Source organism: Microtus pennsylvanicus, chromosome 9, assembly GCF_037038515.1.
Source record: "Microtus pennsylvanicus isolate mMicPen1 chromosome 9, mMicPen1.hap1, whole genome shotgun sequence".
NCBI lineage: Eukaryota > Metazoa > Chordata > Mammalia > Rodentia > Cricetidae > Microtus > Microtus pennsylvanicus.
In genome coordinates this window covers 13,001,846-13,020,881 of record NC_134587.1, presented here as the reverse complement: position 1 = coordinate 13,020,881, position 19,036 = coordinate 13,001,846, and the positions used below count along the sequence as shown (strand labels likewise).

General features: G+C 37.2%; 1 protein-coding gene across 8 annotated transcripts in view; it reads left to right on the top strand.

The window, feature by feature from the left end:
• The window catches only part of Ppig (peptidylprolyl isomerase G), a 30,424-nt gene extending 12,085 nt beyond the window's left edge, over positions 1-18,339 (top strand). For all 8 annotated transcript variants that reach the window (XM_075984956.1, XM_075984962.1, XM_075984960.1 and 5 more), the window contains 9 exons: positions 296-340; positions 1,590-1,677; positions 3,114-3,143; positions 3,247-3,386; positions 9,674-9,881; positions 11,586-11,753; positions 13,552-13,639; positions 16,693-16,829; positions 17,006-18,339. In XM_075984956.1, the coding sequence (XP_075841071.1) occupies positions 296-340; positions 1,590-1,677; positions 3,114-3,143; positions 3,247-3,386; positions 9,674-9,881; positions 11,586-11,753; positions 13,552-13,639; positions 16,693-16,829; positions 17,006-18,104 (2,003 nt within the window). In that variant the 3' untranslated portion in view covers positions 18,105-18,339. The remainder of the gene's footprint in view (positions 1-295; positions 341-1,589; positions 1,678-3,113; positions 3,144-3,246; positions 3,387-9,673; positions 9,882-11,585; positions 11,754-13,551; positions 13,640-16,692; positions 16,830-17,005) is intronic.
• The last annotated feature ends 697 nt before the right edge of the window (positions 18,340-19,036 follow it).

Sequence of the window (19,036 nt, the reverse complement as noted above, 5' to 3'; positions counted from 1 at the left end):
TATAGTTCTTTGAGTGTTATTGATTCAGAATTGAGAAGTGTTTGGCTGAATTTACTTTTTTTTTTTAAATATTTATTTATTATGTATACAATATTCTGTCTGTGTGTAGATCTGCAGGCCAGAAGAGGGCACCAGACCTCACCACAGATGGTTGAGAGCCACCATGTGGTTGCTGGGAATTGAACTCAGGACCTTTGGAAGAGCAGGCAACGCTCTTAACCACTGAGCCATCTCTCCAGCCCTGGCTGAATTTACTATCCTGAGATCTAAGAGTGATTTTTTTTTTCATTTCTAGGGAATGGAAGAGGAGGAGAATCTATTTATGGAGGATTCTTTGAAGGTAAAATTTATACATCTAAATTGTTTTTCTTTTTTATTTAACTTTTATGTGATTTGATGTGAAGTTGTCAGATTCCCCTGTAACAGACAGTTGTGAGCTGCCATATGAGTGCTGGGAATTGAACCGGGGTCCTCTGAAAGAGCACTAAATTGTTTTTAGTATTTTTCACTCATTATAAATTATAGTAGGTCTGGACCTTGAGTTTTCATACAACTAAAGGCAGATAAGTAGAAATAACTTAATGGGTTTTATGTTTCACTTTTGGTATTCAGGAGAATATTATCTCAAATTTCGCTTACTTTTTTGTATTCTCTAATCAAGGATTGGAAGACAAGCTCTTTCCATTGAAGTAAATAATGCTATGGTGAAGGTGAATGAAGTTGAGTCTAGACTGATGTTTATCCATGCTCACAATGAAATGGATAAACTGTAAAGGAATCCTGACTGGACTCTCTTACTGTATTGCTGTTTATTTTTAGTACAGTGCTGGGATCAAATCCCAGGCCTTGTACATGATAGGCAAGCAAGGCATAGAAATTTTATGTACTTTAGACTCAGTGATAGTGTGCTTGACTAGCGTGCATGGGACACTGAGTTCATCCTTTATGCCAGGGAGGAAAAATTAGTGTTAAATCTAAAAATATAGAGAGGAAAAAATTAGGTTCATAATTGCTTCTTTCTTCCTTCATAACCTACTTCGTTGTTTGTGTTGTGTTTGACAGTAATGAACACTTCCAGTCAGGCATGGTAGCAATGGTTGTAATACCAGCACTGGGGAGGCTGAGGAAGGATTTGGAGACCAAATTGGCTTAAATAACAAGACCTTGTCTCAAATAAACAAACAGGAACATTTCTGTTATGAACAGGAGTGAAAAATGAATTTTTTTTGAGTGTGATATATGTGTACAAGTGTAGCAAATAGGAACGTTTGCACATGTGTACAGAATAGAGGAAGACATCAGGGCTCTGTCATTCTGCCTTATTCCTTTAGACAGGGTCTGTCACTTGGCCTTAAGCTAAACTATCAGCCAGCAAGCCCAGCAGTTTTATTACTGCCTCCCACAGCACTGAGCTTACAGGTGTTCAGTAGTCAATTTGATCTTCTACGTGGTTGAGTCCTGGGATCTGAAGTTGGGTCCTCATGTTTGTACAACAAACTTCTTAACCACTAAGCCATCTTGCCAGCCTCTAAAATAAGTGTTTTGGAGCTTATGCTTCTAACATAACTGAAAATTTTTCTTTTCTTTAGATGAAAGTTTTGCTGTTAAACACAACAAAGAATTTCTCTTGTCAATGGCCAACAGAGGGAAGGATACAAATGGCTCACAGTTCTTCATGTAAGTATTTAAGGTCTAAAGTATCTCTTCTAACTTTTCCCATTGCCATTATAAGAGAAAAATTGTAAGAGAGGTGAAACAAAGAATTACTAAGGGGGATAGTAGAACCAGTTACTAAAGATCTCAGATGGTAGAGCTCGCCCAGAAAGTAGGAGAGGTGGCTTAACGGCATTTCTCCTGTCAGAGGACAAACTTGGACACCATCCACCACTGTGCCTGCCTTTCATTTGTTTGGTTTTGTTTTGTTGTTTGGGGGTTTTTGTTTTGTTTTTTAAGACAGGGTTTCTCTGTGTAGCCCTGCTGTCCTGGAACTCGCCTCAAACTCACAGAATTCAACCTCTCTCTGCCCTCCAGGTGCTAGAACTAAAGGTGTGTGCCACTACCACCCAGCTATACCCAGCTTTCTGTGTGGGTGCTAGGGATCAAACTCATGCTGTACACCAAGGACTTTGTCTAGTTGTGAGAGATTTTGTGCCACGTCTCTGGTACATAACCACGTACCAGGCTTCTAAATACATCATTTTAAATTTGACTTTGGGAATAAAAAGGAATTGAGGGCAGTGCTTGCAAAAATTTCATTGAACAAAAAATGCTTTAGTTTTAGGTGAGTTTGGTTTGAAAGAATCTCATGCTCAAGGCTCTTTGAACTTCTGGGTTCAAGTTATCCTCCATCTTAGCTTCCCCCAGTACATGTACCATCATGTTCTTATTTGGACTTGACCTGTTTTAACGCTACTTTTCTTCAACACAGAATTTTTCTTTATATCACAGATTGCCTGGTGAAGGCAAGTTCCATAAGTAAACTTGTTTGAACATGGATTCTAAGCAGGAACACTGAGCACTAGTCACTTACTGTGTGCTACGTGCCATGATTTTTAGATACTCCGAGAGCTCTGGAACTTGGGTTTTCATGCAAAAGAATCCGCAGTTAAATATTGGCAGTTAATTTTTAAATGTATGAGACTTAAGTGGACTGTTTCTATACTGGTTCAACAAATACATTTCGGGGCCACAAACAGTGACTGTTCCCATCTTAAGTCCTCTAATACCCTCCACTTTAACTGTTAAATGTTAGGGTAAAAAGCACTGTTGTTAAACCCGTAAGCTAGTAGAATGATCTGGTAAATTTTGGTAATATCAATACAGTAGAACATCATACAACCAGGAATATTTAAGAAACCCAGTTACATTTAAGAAATATGGGTGGATAGAAATAATACCAAATGTTAACTGCATGCAGGTCAATAATAAGTAGTCACTGCTTTTATATTCAGAACAAGTGTTTTTTTTTAATTGTGTGGAAAATCCTTTGCACTCATGAGGTTATGCTGTGTAAAGGTAACACAATTTCTTGTTTCCATGCACTGTTTTTCTTTTTAGAGATGCTAACTTTGTCTCTTTGTTTTTTTATTCTTATATCTGATGACTTCCAAAAGAACAACAAAACCAACTCCTCATTTAGATGGGTAAAGTTTTTAATATTTTACAACATATTTTAATATTTCACAACAACTTTGTTGTTATTAAAGTAAGAAGGTTTTATTTAGACATCTTTACTTAACACTCTAGGCATCATGTTGTTTTTGGGCAAGTGATCTCTGGCCAAGAAGTTGTCAGAGAGATTGAAAACCAGAAGACGGACGCTGCTAGCAAGCCGTTTGCTGAGGTGCGGATACTCAGTTGTGGGGAACTGATCCCGAAGTCTAAAGGTAAGAGCAGGTCCATGTTTTAGGGAATTCTTGTTCAAATAAGCAGAAAGATTCTAAATCTTTGGCATAAAATTCTTAATGAAGTGTATATAAAGCATGAAGGTTTTGTGGGATTAGTTATATTTTGTGCTGTTACTTTTTTTTTCTAATTTTGTGTGTGTGTGTTCCTGCACATATATGTCTATGTCACCACAACTTCAGTTATGGTTCCTCAGAAGCCATATACAAGGTACCATAACCACAGTATACAGTAAGTAAATTATACTTGGAAAGAATTGTGCACAATGTTTATCATTTTGTATGTGCTCTGCAGATAATTATTCTCTACTACTTTCTTTGGGTGTTGGGGGGTGAGGTTAGGTCTCTCTGTGTAGCCCTGGCTGGCCTGTAATTCACAGAGATTTACACACACAAGTGATGGGTTTAAAGATAAGCATCAACACGCCCCGTTCAACCTCTGTTTCACATTCTGATATAGGTCACATCTGCTAGAATGCTTGTTTTGAAAATGTGCATTTGTTCTAGTGCATATGATGTTTTAGGAAATTTTGCTTATGCATAATCTTGTCTGCATACTAAGTGAACTTTACTTGACTGAATACCTTTATAGGCACATACAAAAAGTATAAGCTATACTACTTCTGATAATTTCATGAGCAAAAACTCCTGGTATTTTCATGAGCAAACTCCTGGTATTTTTCAGTGTTATTACTTATTTTTTATTTATTAACAATTTAATCTAAGTAAAACTCAATGGCCACTTTTGTTTTCTTTTTTGATATATCACCAATGAAAGTTTGAGTGTTGATATTTTCCTTTGGCCATGTTTTGCTTCTGTTTTTTGAGACGAGGATTCACTCTGCGGTCAGAATGGCCTCAAATTTGTTATCTTCCTATCCTTGTTCTGCCTCTTTTTTCCCCCCTCATGTGGTTTTCTTTTTCTTTTTTCTACTTTTTTTTAAATTGATATTTATCAAGCTCTACATTTCTCTCTGCTCCCCTCCCTGCCTCTCCCCTTCCCCCTTCAACCCTATTCCAAGGTCCCCACGCTCCCAATTTACTTAGGAGATCTTGTCTTTTTCTACTTCCCATGTAGATTAGATTTATGTAAGTCTCTCTTAGTGTCCTCATTGTTGTCTAAGTTCTCTGCGATTGTGATTTGTGGTCTGGTTTTCTTGGTTTTATGTTTAAAAACCACTTATGAATTATGTGATACTTGTTTTTCTATGTCTGGGTCACCTCACTCAAAATAATGCTTTCTAGCTCCATCCATTTTCCTGCAAAATTCAAGATGTTGTTTTTTTTCTGCTGTGTAGTACTCCATTGTGTAAATATACCACATTTTCCTTATCCATTCTTCGGTTGAGGGGCATTTAGGTTGTTTCCAGGTTCTGGCTATGAAAAACAAAGCTGCTATGAACATAGTTGAGCCTATGTCCTTGTGGCACGATTGAGCATCCTTTGGACATATACCCAAAAGTGGTATTACTGGGTCTTGAAGAAAGTTGTTTCCTAATTTTCTGAGAAATCGCCACACTGACATCCAAAGGGGTTGTACCAGCTTGCACTCCCACCAGCAATGCAGAAGTGTTACCTTTTCCCCACAACTTCCCCAGCATAAGTTGTCATCAGTGGTTTTGATCTTGGCCATTCTTAAAGATGTAAGATGGAATCTCAGAGTTGTTTTGATTTGCATTTCTTTTCTTTTCTTTTTTTTTTTTTTTTTTGCTTTTTCGAGACAGGGTTTCTCTGTGGCTTTGGAGCCTGTCCTGAAACTAGCTCTGTAGACCAGGCTGGTCTCGAACTCACAGAGATCCACCTGCCTCTGCCTCCCGAGTGCTGGGATTAAAGGCGTGCGCCACCATCGCCCGGCTTGATTTGCATTTCTCTGACTAAGAATGTTGAGCATTTCCTTAAGTGTCTTTCAGCCATTTTAGATTCCTCTATTGAGAGTTTTCTGTTTAGGTATGCACTCCATTTTTTTCTTATTAGATTATTTGTTCTTTTGATGACCAGTTTCTTGAGTTCAAACTTTGTATATTTTGGAGATCAGACCTCTGACTGATGTGGGGTTAGTGAAGATCTCCCTTTCTGTAGGCTGTCGTTTTGTCTCATTGACTGTGTCCTTAGCTTTACAGAAGCTTTTCAGTTTCAGGAGGTTCCATTTTTTAATTTTTTCTCTCAATATCTGTGCTGCTAGGGTTATATTTAGAAAGTGGTCTCCTGTGCCAATGCTTTCAAGTGTACTTCCCACTTTCTCTTCTATGAGGTTCAGTGTGGCTGGCTTTATGTTGAGATCTTTGATGCATTTGTATTTGAGTTTTGTGCATGGTGATAGATACGAGTCTACTTTCATTCTTCTACATGTTGATATCCAGTTATGTCAGCACCACTTGTTAAGTATGCTTTCTTTTTTCCATTTGATATTTTTTGCTTTTTTTTTTTTTTTTTTTTTTTGGTTTTTTGAGACAGGGTTTCTCTGTGGTTTTGGAGCCTGTCCTGGAACTAGCTCTTGTAGACCAGGTTGGTCTCGAACTCACAAAGATCTGCCTGCCTCTGCCTCCCAAGTGCTGGGATTAAAGGCGTGCGCAACCACTGCCCGGCTTTTTTGCTTCTTTATCAAAGATCAGGTGTTCGAAGATGTGTGGATTGATATCTGGATCTTTGATTTGGTTCCATTGGTCCTCCTGTCTGTTCTTATGCCAATACCAGGCTGTTTTCATTACTGTAGCTCTGTAGTAGAGTTTGAAGTCAGTGATTGTGATGCCTCTAGAAGTTCTTTTATTGCATAGGATTGTTTTGGCTATCCTGGGTTTTTTTGCTTTTCCATATGAAGTTGAGTATTGTTTTTTCGAGGTCTATGAAGAATTTTGCTGAGATTTTGATGGGCATTGCATTGACTCTGTAGATTGCTTTTTTTTTGGTAAGATTACCATTTTGACTATGTTAATTCTGCCTACCCAAGAGCATGGGAGATCTTTCTAGTGTCTTCTTCAATTTCTTTCTTCAAAGATTTAAAGTTCTTGTCATATAAGTCTCCCACTTGTTTGGTTAGAGTTACTCCGAGATATTTTATGGTATTTGTGGCCTTTGTGAAGGGTAATGTTTCTCTGATTTTGTTCCCAGCCCTTTTATCGTCTGTGTACAGTAAGGCTGCTGATTTTTTTTGAGTTAATCTTGTATCCTGCTACATTACTGAAAGTGTTTATGAGTTGTAGTTCCTTGGTAGAATTTTTGTGGTCTCTTATGTAAACTTATCATATCATCAGCAAACAGTGAGAGTTTGACTTCTTTTCCTATTTGTATCCCCATGATCTCCTTTTGGTGTCTTACTGCTCTAGCTAGGACCTCAAAAACTATATTGAATAGATATGGAGAGAGTGAACAACCTTGTCTTGTTCTTGATTTCAGTGAGTTTCTCTCCATTTAGTTTGATGTTGGCTGATGGCTTGCTGTATATTGCTTTTATTATGTTTAGGTATGTTCCTTATATCCCTGCTTTCTCAAGACCTTTATCATGAAAGGATGACTGACCTGTACTTTTAAGGCAGGATCTGGCTGTATGGCCAGGCTAGACTCAAACTCATAGAAATGTATGAGTCGTTACTCTCAACTGTTTTCCTATTTGAAGCAAATTCCAGATGTACATTTTATCAACAGATAATTTTGCTTTTTCTCCTAAGAAGTGACTCTTTATAAAGATAGCTCTAGTGCCATGATTTTACACACATACTCCTTGTGTGTAACTTGGCAATGTTTATTCAGATCTGTTGGATCAATAATAATTTTGTTGTTTTTTGAATCTGGACTCAAATAAGGTTTGAACATTGAGATTGGTTGTAAATACTGGATTTTTTTTGTTGTTAGTTTGTGGCAGGCATAACTGTAGTCCCAATTACTTGGGAAGTTGAGATGTAGGCTCATTTGAGGGCAGGAGCTTTCAATTTTTCATGTAATATTTCTTATAAGTGTACTTTACATGGTTTTATGTTTCTGTGTCAACCTAGAAAACTGATTAGGTTCGGCTTTGTTTTGTGTCATGTCCCCCCACCCCCAGGTTTGTTGTTGTTGTTGTTGTTTTTTATGAGACTAGAAGTCACACAGGGTTGATTTCTCCCTGCTCTGCAATTGGTGTTCATTCAGTGCCTCATTAGGAGTTGCCAAAAGATACTCTTAACAATAGTTCCTTTGTCACTTACTCTTGGAGCTGTTCAGATAAAGAGCAGCTTCCCTTTGTTAATTGATAGAAATCATATTGGAAAGGCTGAATGATTTATTTATATTTTAATTTATCAATACCACGGTGTACTAATGGATTTGAGTATTTATTTAATGTTTGCTAGTTTATTGAAATTCCCCCTTATGTATGTGTTTGACCCATTTCTGGCCTGAGTACTTATTTTCAAATCCATCCTTGTACCAGGGTTTTTGTTTTAGGTCACCAACCAGATCCCAAATCATGACACAAAGACTTATTATTGCCTTTGAATCCTCGGCCTAGCTTAGGCTGTTTCTGGCTAGCTCTTTTAGCTTAAGTTAACCTATTTCTTTTTATCTACCTTTTGCCTCTGGCTGTTTGTTTGTTTTTTTAACGTTTCTTTCTATACATCCTACTCTGTCTGCTGGCTGTGAGCTGCCTGGTTAGCCCTGTGCATCTCCCTCTTTATCTCCCCCCCTTCTCTCCTCTCGTCTTTCATTCTTTCTAAGTCTAGATTTTTTTCCTCCTATATATTCTCTCTGCCTGCCAGCACCGCCTATCCCTCTTCTGCCTACCTATTGGCCATTCAGCTTTTTATTAGACCAATCAAGTGCCTTACACAGGTAGGTGAAATAGAACATCTTTTCTAATTAAATGCAGCATAAACAAATGTAACACATCCTTATATTGTTAATTTAAGTGTAGCAAAAACAAATGTAACACATCTTTACATATTTAAATATTCCACAACACATCCTAGTCTGAATTAGCACAGCTTTAAATGGGTCATATTGTACCTATTGAAAAGTTAAAGATTTATTTATTTATTATGTATACAGTATTCTCAGTACTCTGCCTAAGGCCAGAAGAGGGCACCAGATCTCATTACAGATGGTTGGGAGCCACCATGTGGTTGCTGGGAATTGAACTCAGGACCTTTGGAAGAGCAGGCGATGCTCTTAACCACTGAGCCATCTCTTCAGCCCAAGCTTTACTTATTTTAATATGTTCTTTAAAGCATCCAAGTTTTCAGAAACTTTTAAAAAAAATTATTTCCTGCCGGACAGTGGTGGCACACACCTTTAATCCCAGTACTCGGGAGGCAGAGGCAGGCGGATCTCTGTGAGTTCGAGGCCAGCCTGGCCTACAAGAGCTAGTTCCAGGAAAGGCACCAAAGCCACAGAGAAACCCTGTTTTGAAAAAAGATCATTTCCTGAGCTGACAAGATGTCTCAGCAGGTAAAGGTGCTTGCCATATAAGCCTGGTGACCTAAGTTCAGTCCCTGAATCTACCTAAAAGTGGAACTCAACAAAATTGTCCTCTCACCATGGCACACACATGATAGCACATGATAACGATAACAAAGTAAGTTTCAAAAAATTGATTAGGTGTGTAATGGCACACACCTTTAGTCCCAGTACAGAGGTAGAGGTGGTGGGTAGGTTTCTGTGATTGAGGACAGCTTGATATACATAGTGAGTTCCAGGACAGCTAGGGCTATGTAGTGTCTCAAAAATATTCCCTAATCAAATTAAAATTTCAACTTGAGACTTTTTTGTAGACACTTTTAAAACATATTTATTATTGAGAAATTATTTCTGATTATGAGATTGTGCTTCAATTGAGTTGTGCTTCAGTTAAAGCTGTGTTTCTATTTATTTGAGGAATTCAGTCATGGATGTTTAAGCCTAGTGCCAATGAAACGTCCCTTCCTATGTTGACACAGTGATGTTTTTCTGGTACTACCTCCAGTCTCAAAAATAGAAGTGGAAAACAATAACATTAGAAACTGGGGATTCTTAGGTGTTACTCTGCTTAAAATTTTTTTATTCAGATGTTTCTTAAAATTAACTTGGTTTTGACTTTGGAGCTTGTTTATTTTCAGAAGTATTTTGGCTTAATAGCATTTTGGCTCATGAATCTGAAAATCTGTATTCTAACACTGAGTCTTGACTGAGTTGAGAAGACTGGATGAACAAAATAACCTAATACTGGCCTCAATAAAAATCTGTAGAAAACGTTTTTTGTTTTTGTTTTTTTAAGTAAGTGTGCCTAAAAATTATTCAGTGGAATCTTTTTGTTTTTAAAGTTAAGAAAGAAGAAAAGAAAAGGCATAAGTCATCATCGTCGTCATCATCCAGTGATTCAGACAGCTCAAGTGATTCTCAGTCCTCCTCGGATTCTTCTGATTCTGAAAGCGCTTCTGAAGAGAAATCTCGAAAAAGAAAAAAGAAACATAGGAAAAACTCCCGAAAACATAAGAAGGAAAAGAAGAAGCGAAAGAAAAGCAAGAAGAGGTCTTTACAATGCTTATAATATTGCCTATAAAGATTTTAAGTTAATTTATATAAGAGCATTAAAATAGATTTTATACCAGTGTCATGAAATCATGCAACAAAAGCTCTCAGTTAATTTTATGTTCTCCCAGTGGAATGAAGCTTTTGGTTTTTTGTTACAGGGCTTTTATTTTTTTAGTCTGGCCTCAAATTCATAGTCCTTCTACCCTCTCCACTGTTGTGTGAAAGTACTTTTCCGGGGAGATGCAACACACATGTCTGCACATACCTTTAATCACCCCAGATAGGGAGCCCACAACAGACCAAAGTCCAACTTGGTGAACTAGTGAGTGGTATTGAGGTTACTTAGAGAAGCAGAAATTACTCAAAGACAGCCATATCACCAAAACCCACCCCAGCATAGGTGACAGCTCACAAAGCTGGGAGTGTGAAGCACACTGCACAGCCTACAGGCTGCTCAGGGATGGAGAGTGTCTTTTCCAAGTCAGGTGCCTCAGTTGATCTAAACCTCTTCCAGGCTTCTCTGCCAGTTTTTGCTGCTTCTGGCAGCAGGTGTATGGTCTGAGAATCTTTTGTAGTTTGTCTTTTCTCAGAGTCTTCTTTGCAGCAAGGCTCTGCTTACTCATGCAGGGAGGGCCCAGTCAATCTTGTCAGTTTCAGAGACTTCCTGAAGCTATTTTGAGTTGGTGGTTACTTTCCTGCTTAAGGAGCTTCCTGCAGGATGGAATGTTTGAATCTCAGAGGAAACTGTTACACTAAATCTTCCCAAGTAGCAATAGTTGCAGGTGCCCAACATCATTCTGGGTTTGGATTTTTTATTCTGAAGAGATTTGTGAGACAGTTTTGAATTACAGCAAACCAGTGGTTATGTCCCTTAGTTTGTAGCAGTACATATACAGGTCCTGTTTTATCTCTCTGCCCTGATAGCAGTGTATATATAGATTGAGGGCGGGTGATTCAGTCACTATTTTATTTTCTGCTTTGTTTGAAAAGTTTATATTAAAACTTAATTATACCTCTTATCTCTAAAGTGACTGATTTCCTTAGCCTGTATTATTTTATATAAAAAATTTTGTTGTTTGTCTGTAGGTGTTTGCATGCTGTGCCCATGAATTTCAGAAGAGGGGATCAGATCCCCTGGAACTAGAGTTACAGATGGTTATGAGCTGCCATGTGGGTACTGCCTATTGAACCTGTGCCCTCTGGAAGAGCAGCCAGTGCTTTCCACCACTGAACCACATTGCCAGCCTTACCCTTGTATTTTAAATTTATCAGAATATATTGCCTATAGGGTCCCATAGTTTAGATCTTTCTTTTAGAAAGATAGAGTTTGATAGCAAATGGATTTTTGTTTAGTTGAGTTGGCTGGTTGATTTGTTGGGGAATGAGGAAGAATTTTATTTATTTTGCCACATGATCACATCTTTAAAAGGGGCAGATATACATATTTTGATATTAAAGAACTGCTGGACTGATGAGATGGCTCAGCATGTGAAGGCATTTGCCACCAAGCCTGTTGACCTGAATTTATCCTGGACTCAGAGTGAAAGGGTTGTTTTCAACTCCACATGGGTACCATGGCATGCATGCTTATACACACACTAACTGAAAATGTAATTCAAAAAGAGAAGAATGCTAACAGCTGGAAATTTTAGGTAGGTTCATAATAGCCAAATGTAACTTACTTTGATTTTACCTGTTAAGCCCATCTAGTGAAAGTGAAGCGGAAAATCTTGATGCGCAGCCCCAGTCTACCGTCCGTCCAGAAGAGATCCCTCCTATACCAGAAAATAGATTCCTAATGAGAAAAAGTCCTCCTAAAGCTGATGACAAGGAAAGAAAAAACAGAGAGAGAGAAAGGGAAAGAGAGTGGTATGTGAATGTGTCTATTTTATAGTATTGTTATATAGTATCATACAAGTTTTCTTTTTTGACAGTATTGTAATGGTGGCCTTATCCCAATGAAATCCTCTTTTAATTAGGAAAAAAAGATGCTAGCAAAGCTCATTTTTTGCTAAATACATACATAAATTTTTTTTAAAAAAAAAGACTCCAGTTACCAGTAGATTTTTGAGGAAACAAGTTCTACAAATAAAGACTTCCTGAAGCTGTTGACAAGGAAAAGGAAGGAACAGAGAGAACAAGAGTGGTTTTGAGTGTGTTTTCCCCTGGACCTTTCTGGTTTAAAGAGAGAATGGACTCCTGTAAGTCGTACAAGCACGAGAACCTTAGTGTCGTTACTGACACCTCTGCAAAAAACCTGGTTACAGAGCATGCTTGATCCCAGTTCTGGGGAGGTAAAGGTGGATGAACCCTTGTGTTTTGCTTACCAATCAGCTTAGCATACCTGCTAAACTGCTGGTCAGTTAGAGACCCTGTTTCAAAAAACAAGTTGAATGTCTCCTAGGGAATGACCCAAGGTTGACCTCAGACCTACCCACACAAATGGTGCAACTGAATTTACATGCACATGCATTGACAAACACACACGCTGAAGAAGAAAAATTAACCTTGTTTTATAAATCTGTCTAAAGGGGAAAGTCTTATTTTTCTAACCTGACTTTATACTGTAATTTATACTGACTTTATACTTTCATTGGAAAGTTCAGGTATTTTGAATATTTTTCTACATAAATCTCTTATTGTTACCAGTTCTATTGATGTTTATGAGTCATTTAAATAATTACATGTAAAAATTAAAAAAATTGAAATCTTTTTTAATCATGATGTGTAATACAATTTTAAAATAACAAAATTCCAAGTATGGTACAAAAATTTGCCATGCTTTTCGTAGTATACAAAAGTAAAAGTTTGGAAGCTGAGATAATTTTTTTTAATTTATTTATTTAACTTTATTATGTTTGTTGGTGTGAAGGTATCAGATCTCATGGAACTGCATTTTCAGACAGTTGTGAGCTGCCATGTAGGTGCTGGGAATCGAACCCGGGTCCTCTGGAAGAGCAGTCAGTGCTCTTAACCGCTGAGCCATCTCTCCAGCCCCAAGCTGAGATAATTTTGATTGAGTTTTTTTTTTTTTTTTTTTACTAGTTAGGAAGAGAATTTTTGTTTGTTTTGGTTTTTCAAGACAGGTTTTCTCTATGTAACAGTCCTGTCTGTCCTGGAACTTACTCTGTATAGCAGGCTGCCCTTGAACTCAGAGATCTGCCTGCCCCTGCCTCCCGAGTGCTGAGTGACTTTTAAGGAAACAAAGATTAAAGAAAAACTATTTGAATGACTAAAGTTCAACCTTTCAAGTATCACTTACATGGATACTATAATGAGCTAATTTTATATATAATTTAAAATCAGTTCAGTTTCACAGAACTGTAATATTTGACCAATTCAGACCAACTTGTCTCTGCCTAATTTACGTTGTTTAATTTCTCCAAAGTTATCTTACTAATGTACAACTGCTCATAGGAGATTTTAAAGCATTTTGGAATAAGATAGTCCCTCTGTGATATTATATATTAGTTTCCTTAGCATTATCAAATTAGTTTCACTTTACTAATAATTGTTTCCAAGAACATTAACGTTCAGGGTGGTAAGCTTACTGGGATCTGATAGCAATTTCAGTTATATATTAAATATATTCATTTAGATCAGTAAAGCTATATTTTCAGGATTTCCTCTTTATAAAAGTAATATATTTCCCTTTGCTTGCTTCTAGTAATCCACCTAACTCCCAGCCTGCTTCATACCAGCGACGATTCTTAGTTACTAGGTCTGGCAGGAAAATTAAAGGAAGAGGACCAAGGGTAGGTGATTCTTTGCCAAAAATGTTAATAATACTGCATTTACCTTTCGTAGAATTTAGAGTGCTCAGTGCTGGAGTGCTTGCAGAGCATGTTTACGGCGCTGATTCAGATCTCTAGCACGACAAGGGAAAAGGAATTGAATGTTTTAAGTATATAGTTAAGTGCCATTTTACTATTTAAGTTACTAAAACTATAGAAGAAATGCATGTTTTGAATTATATCGTTTTCTTACAGTAACTTTTATATCTTGGTACTTCTAAATTGAAAAAATATTATAAATATACATATTTTAAAGCAGGATTGAGATGGGTGTGGTGGCTTATACCTTAGAAAACTAAGGCAGGAAGACTACTATGCGTTTGAGGCCAGCCTGCTCTGCATAGTGAATTCCAGGCCAACTTGGGATGCAGCATGAGACCCTGTCTCAGAAATGCGTAACATTAAAATGAAATCAGAACATTAAGGGTCTTTTTGACATTTGGTAATTCTTACCCATCATATGTTTATTCTTGCCAAAAACTAAAAATTGATCGTTGCATTTTTTCCTTTCTCCCTCCTTCCCTCCCTCCATATTTCGTTCCTTCCTCTCTCTCTCTCTCTCTCTCTCTCTCTCTCTCTCTCTCTCTCTCTCTCTCAAGTAAAAATTGATTCTTGCATTTTTCTTTGTTTCCTTCCTTTCTTTCTCTCACTAAAAATCGATCTTTGTATTTCTGTCTTTTTTTTTTAACTATAAATTTTCCCATTGGAATTTAAATAACTTCTTTCAAAACTTTTTTAGAAGCTTGTCTATACTTTATATCTTAAATCTTTGCTTCTTACCCAGTCCCCCCTCCCCCTCGCTTTTGTAGTCTGTTGAAAACAGCACCTCTTGTCTGGTTGGTTCAATTTACAAAGTCTATTACTTAATCTCACCTTCTAATATTCTCTCCATAATGTTTTAATCTTGTCTTTTCCTATCTCTCAAGCCAATCTATCTTAAATTTGGATTACATGTGCATGACCTTTATAAATTAGTGTCAGGGCTCTAGCTCATTTTAAAATGCATACTTCTTGGACAGGCTCTTTAGTCTCGTGGGTGACAGATAATTCATAGTTCCATCTGTTCTTGGCACCAAAGGTTTATTTGACTTACAAGCACCTCAAACTTACCATCAAGAAATCTCAGCATAAGCATTTACTCTTCAGATCTTGTGTCTCTTTAGGCTGTTGTTCACAGTGACTAGGACCACCACCTGTTTGCCTGTTTCACCCTAAAGCCCAAAATCATTGTCATTATCCTTTCTTTTGTATTTTATATAACTTTTTATGCCAGCACCTGTCATTTCTTTTTCTCCCTACTCTTGCATGCATGCACTTCTATAAAACTTTACTCATAATGCTGTCTCAAATATAAATGGCTTCCAAATTTTTATTTGGTAGGTTTGTTTTTGTTTTATTCACCAGTACTGGTTTAAACTTAAACCTTAAATGATTGCAGATCCTAAAGTACTTTTGTTCATGTGAGTTATATTCATCAATATTAGTTCTTTTAGAAATTAGAACTACAAAATACTCATCACAAGTATAAACTATGAAAGTAATTAAATCAGCCAGGCTGTGGTGGCGCACACCTTTAATCCCAGCACTGGAGGCAGAGGCAGGCGAATCTCTGTGAGTTCAAGGCCAGCCTGGTCTACAAGAGCTAGTTCCAGGACAGGCCCCAAAGCTACAGAGATACCCTGTCTCGCGGAAAAAAAGAAAGAAAGTAGTTCAATCAAAAAGCGTGTTTTTTTGGTTTCTGAGTAATCCTACCAGATGAGCATGAAGAGGCAGAAGTGGAAAAGGCATATGGTGTATTTAATCAGGTCAGGGTAGTCAGAAAGTGCACATCTGGGCTGTGGTGTAGCTCCAGTTAGGTAGTGTATTTGCCTAGTATGCAGAAGGCCTTAAGTTTAATCTCTTCTAGCACTTTGAGCATTGGGCAAGTCTGTTACTGACTTTGGGATAAATAAAAACTAGTCAGCCACAGGCTGAGTCCTCACAGAATCGACCCTTGTTTACTTTATCAGTATGATCTAGGTTTACTTTCTCTTGGAATTGTTCTCTTTAGCTGTACTTCACCTGTCTTGTGATCATTTCTAAAATAATGCTGTTTGTTTCTGTCCCAGAACTTTTAGTATAGAGGTTTTTTATAATCTTCCATGTGTTGTTTCATCTTCATACTAGGTAACTTAGCAAAAACATTCCTTCATTTTCAGGTTTTATTATTTTACATGATCACATTCCTATAACTGTGTCAGGTCTCTTTTCGATTATTTAAGCACCATTTCTCCTTCTATAATCATTCTGTTGTAGTTTAATGTATGTGATTATGTATCCATTAATTTGTTCCTGTTTCTCTATAAGTTCCCAGAGGTCAAAATCTGCTATATCTTGGATCACTGTTATTTCTTTGGTAATGTGGTTAGCCATTGGAAGAACTGAGTAAATGTTGGTTGTAAAGGGGGACTTTTGTGTTTATTCTACTTCTCATGATACTTGCCTTCGAAAGTAACATTCGAATAAGAACTTGGGAATTTGTAGTAGTTATTATACCAAGTATTCTAGCACTAGATGAGCAGGACTGTTCCTAGCAAGATGTGGTAATGTTTCTGACTTAGAATTTATGGTAAGACAATTTCAGGCCTGTTTTCTTCATGAAAGCTGAGACAGTTGATTATGCTCAGGATTGGATTGTAGAGTCTGATGTATACTTAGCACACATTCTTAGCATTCCTAATTTGTTTTGTATTTGTTTTTCGAGACAGGGTTTCTCTGTGAAACAGTCCTGACTTGTCCTGGAACTCAGTCTGTATACCAGGCCGGCCTCAAACTCACAGAGATCTGTCTGCCTCTGCCTCTCAAGTGCTGGGATTAAAGGTGTGCGCCACCACTGCCTCATTCATAATTTTAACAATTTCAGAAAGCAGAGAAACCTCATTCATTTTATTTCAACCTAGAAATAAGTATGTACCTTAGCTATGGTATCGCTTAAATTTTTATATGGTCTTTTTTTCCCCTTTTATTTTCTTAAGCGTTATCGAACTCCTTCCAGATCCAGATCAAGGGATCGTTTCAGACGAAGTGAGACTCCTCCACATTGGAGACAAGAAATGCAGAGAGCTCAAAGAATGAGGGTGTCGAGTGGTGAAAGATGGATCAAAGGGGATAAGTAAGATTTAAATGTTATTTCAAATGATTGATTTTTTTTATTTTTCTGTACAAATACTTTACTAGGAGCACTTTTATTTCTCTATATTGTACAGAAAGCACAGTAGCATTGTAGCTTATAATTATGCTGTTCTTTTCCTAATATTTCCAAATATCTTTTCTTCCTTTACTTTTTAGGAGCGAGTTAAATGAAGTAAAAGAAAATCAGAGGAGCCCAGTTAGAGTAAAAGAGAAAAAAGTAACCGATCACAGACACATGTCTGAGAGTCCAAACAGAAAAATAGAAAAGGAAAAGAAAGTTAAGGACCATAAATCTGAAAGCAAAGAGAGAGAGATCAGAAGAAATTCAGAAAAAGATGATAAATATAATAAAAACAAAGTGAAGAAAAGAGGCAAATCAAAAAGTAGGAGTAAGAGCAAAGAGAGATCCAAGAGTAAGGAAAGAGAATCAAAGCATAACAGACACGAAGACAAGAGGATGAGGTCAAGAAGTAAAGACAGGGATCATGAGACTATTAAAGAAAAAGAAAAACAGTTGGATTCTAAAGGGAAAGATCAGGAAAGGAGTAGAAGCAAGGAGAATTCTAAACAGGTAGAATTAAAAAGCAATGAGCATGATCATAGCAAAAGTAAAGAAAAGGATAGACGTGCACAGTCTAGGAGTAGAGAACGTGACCTAACTAAAAGTAAACACAGTTACAACAGTAGAACGAGGGAGCGAAGCAGAAGCAGGGACAGGAGCAGAAGAGTGCGCTCTAGAAGCCATGACAGAGATCGCAGCAGAAGCAAGGAGTACCACAGGTACAGAGAACAGGAGTATAGGAGAAGAGGAAGGTCACGGAGCCGGGATCGAAGAACTCCAGGACGATCGAGAAGTAAAGACAGGAGGAGGAGAAGGAGGGATTCTCGGAGCTCAGAAAGAGAAGAAAGTCAAAGCCGAAACAAAGAAAAATACAGAGGCCAAGAAAGTAAAAGTTCACACAGAAAAGAAAATTCTGAGGGTGAAAAAAGAATGTACTCTAAAAACCGTGATCATAATAGCTCAAGTAATAACAGGGAAAAAAAGGCGGATAGAGATCAAAGTCCAGTAGTGTCGAAACCAAAACAGAGCAGTCAGGACAATGAGTTGAAAAGTCAGGAGAACGAGAAGACCAGATCTCCAGTGGAAAAAGAAAACCAAAAATCAAAGGGTCAAGAAAATGACCATGTACATGACAAAAATAAAAAGTGTGATCATGAGTCAAGCCCCGGAACAGATGAAGACAAAAGTGGATGAGTGAGTTGTGTACACTTATTTCCTCCCTATCTCAAATTTTAAGTTTTCGAGACTTAACTGTTATATCTCTTTTTTGTTGTTGTTGTTCTCATTGTTTTGGGGTTGTTTTTATGTTTGTCTCCCCCCCACCCCCTTTTTTTTAAATGTGGACTTCATTGAGTTGATGATCTTTTGATAATCTGCTACCTGGATAATTTGTACTGCAAAGTTTTAATAAACTTGAAATGAAAACAAACCACTTTGGTGTAATATTGTGTACTATGTTAAACTATTTTATGTATTCATTTTTGTGTTGCAACAATTAGTCAGTAGCAGCCTACTTTGCTTAATCAGCCATTTGGAAACAAGCTTATCTGTTGGTTGCAGTACATTGTTAGACAAGTTTGCTTTTTAATAAAAATCCCTTGAGAAACCACTAGAAGAAGTTTTGTATAGTTTTTGTTTTGCATTTATAATAGGCTTACAGCAATTTCTTTCAATTACACAGAAGCAGGATCTTTATGGGCTTGTAAACCATCACTTGATTTTACAGTTATTTGTACTTTACTTACTACTTTCCTTGTGCTTTATACCTTATACTTTACAATTCTGGCTGTAGCGTGTTCCTTAGTACTGTCCATGTCTCTGAGCTATCAAAATGAGATGAATGCTGTTTTCAGTTTAGGTGCTGGTTGAGCTTGAGTTGCTGTTATACAGCATTTGACAGGAATTATACCTTGGAAGATAAGGCTATGTTTTCAATTCTTGTTGCTTTTGGTGTGAAGAACTGAAATTGTTGCTTTTTAAGAACATGTTATTACCTTTTTCTAACAATTTAAAAAATACATTTCACATTAAAACATACTACTTGTGTAGGTACTTAAGCTAGACTGATTCTAAAAAGCGTTAGTATTGGAAATAAGATTTCACTATTTTGGCTACTAGCCTATATC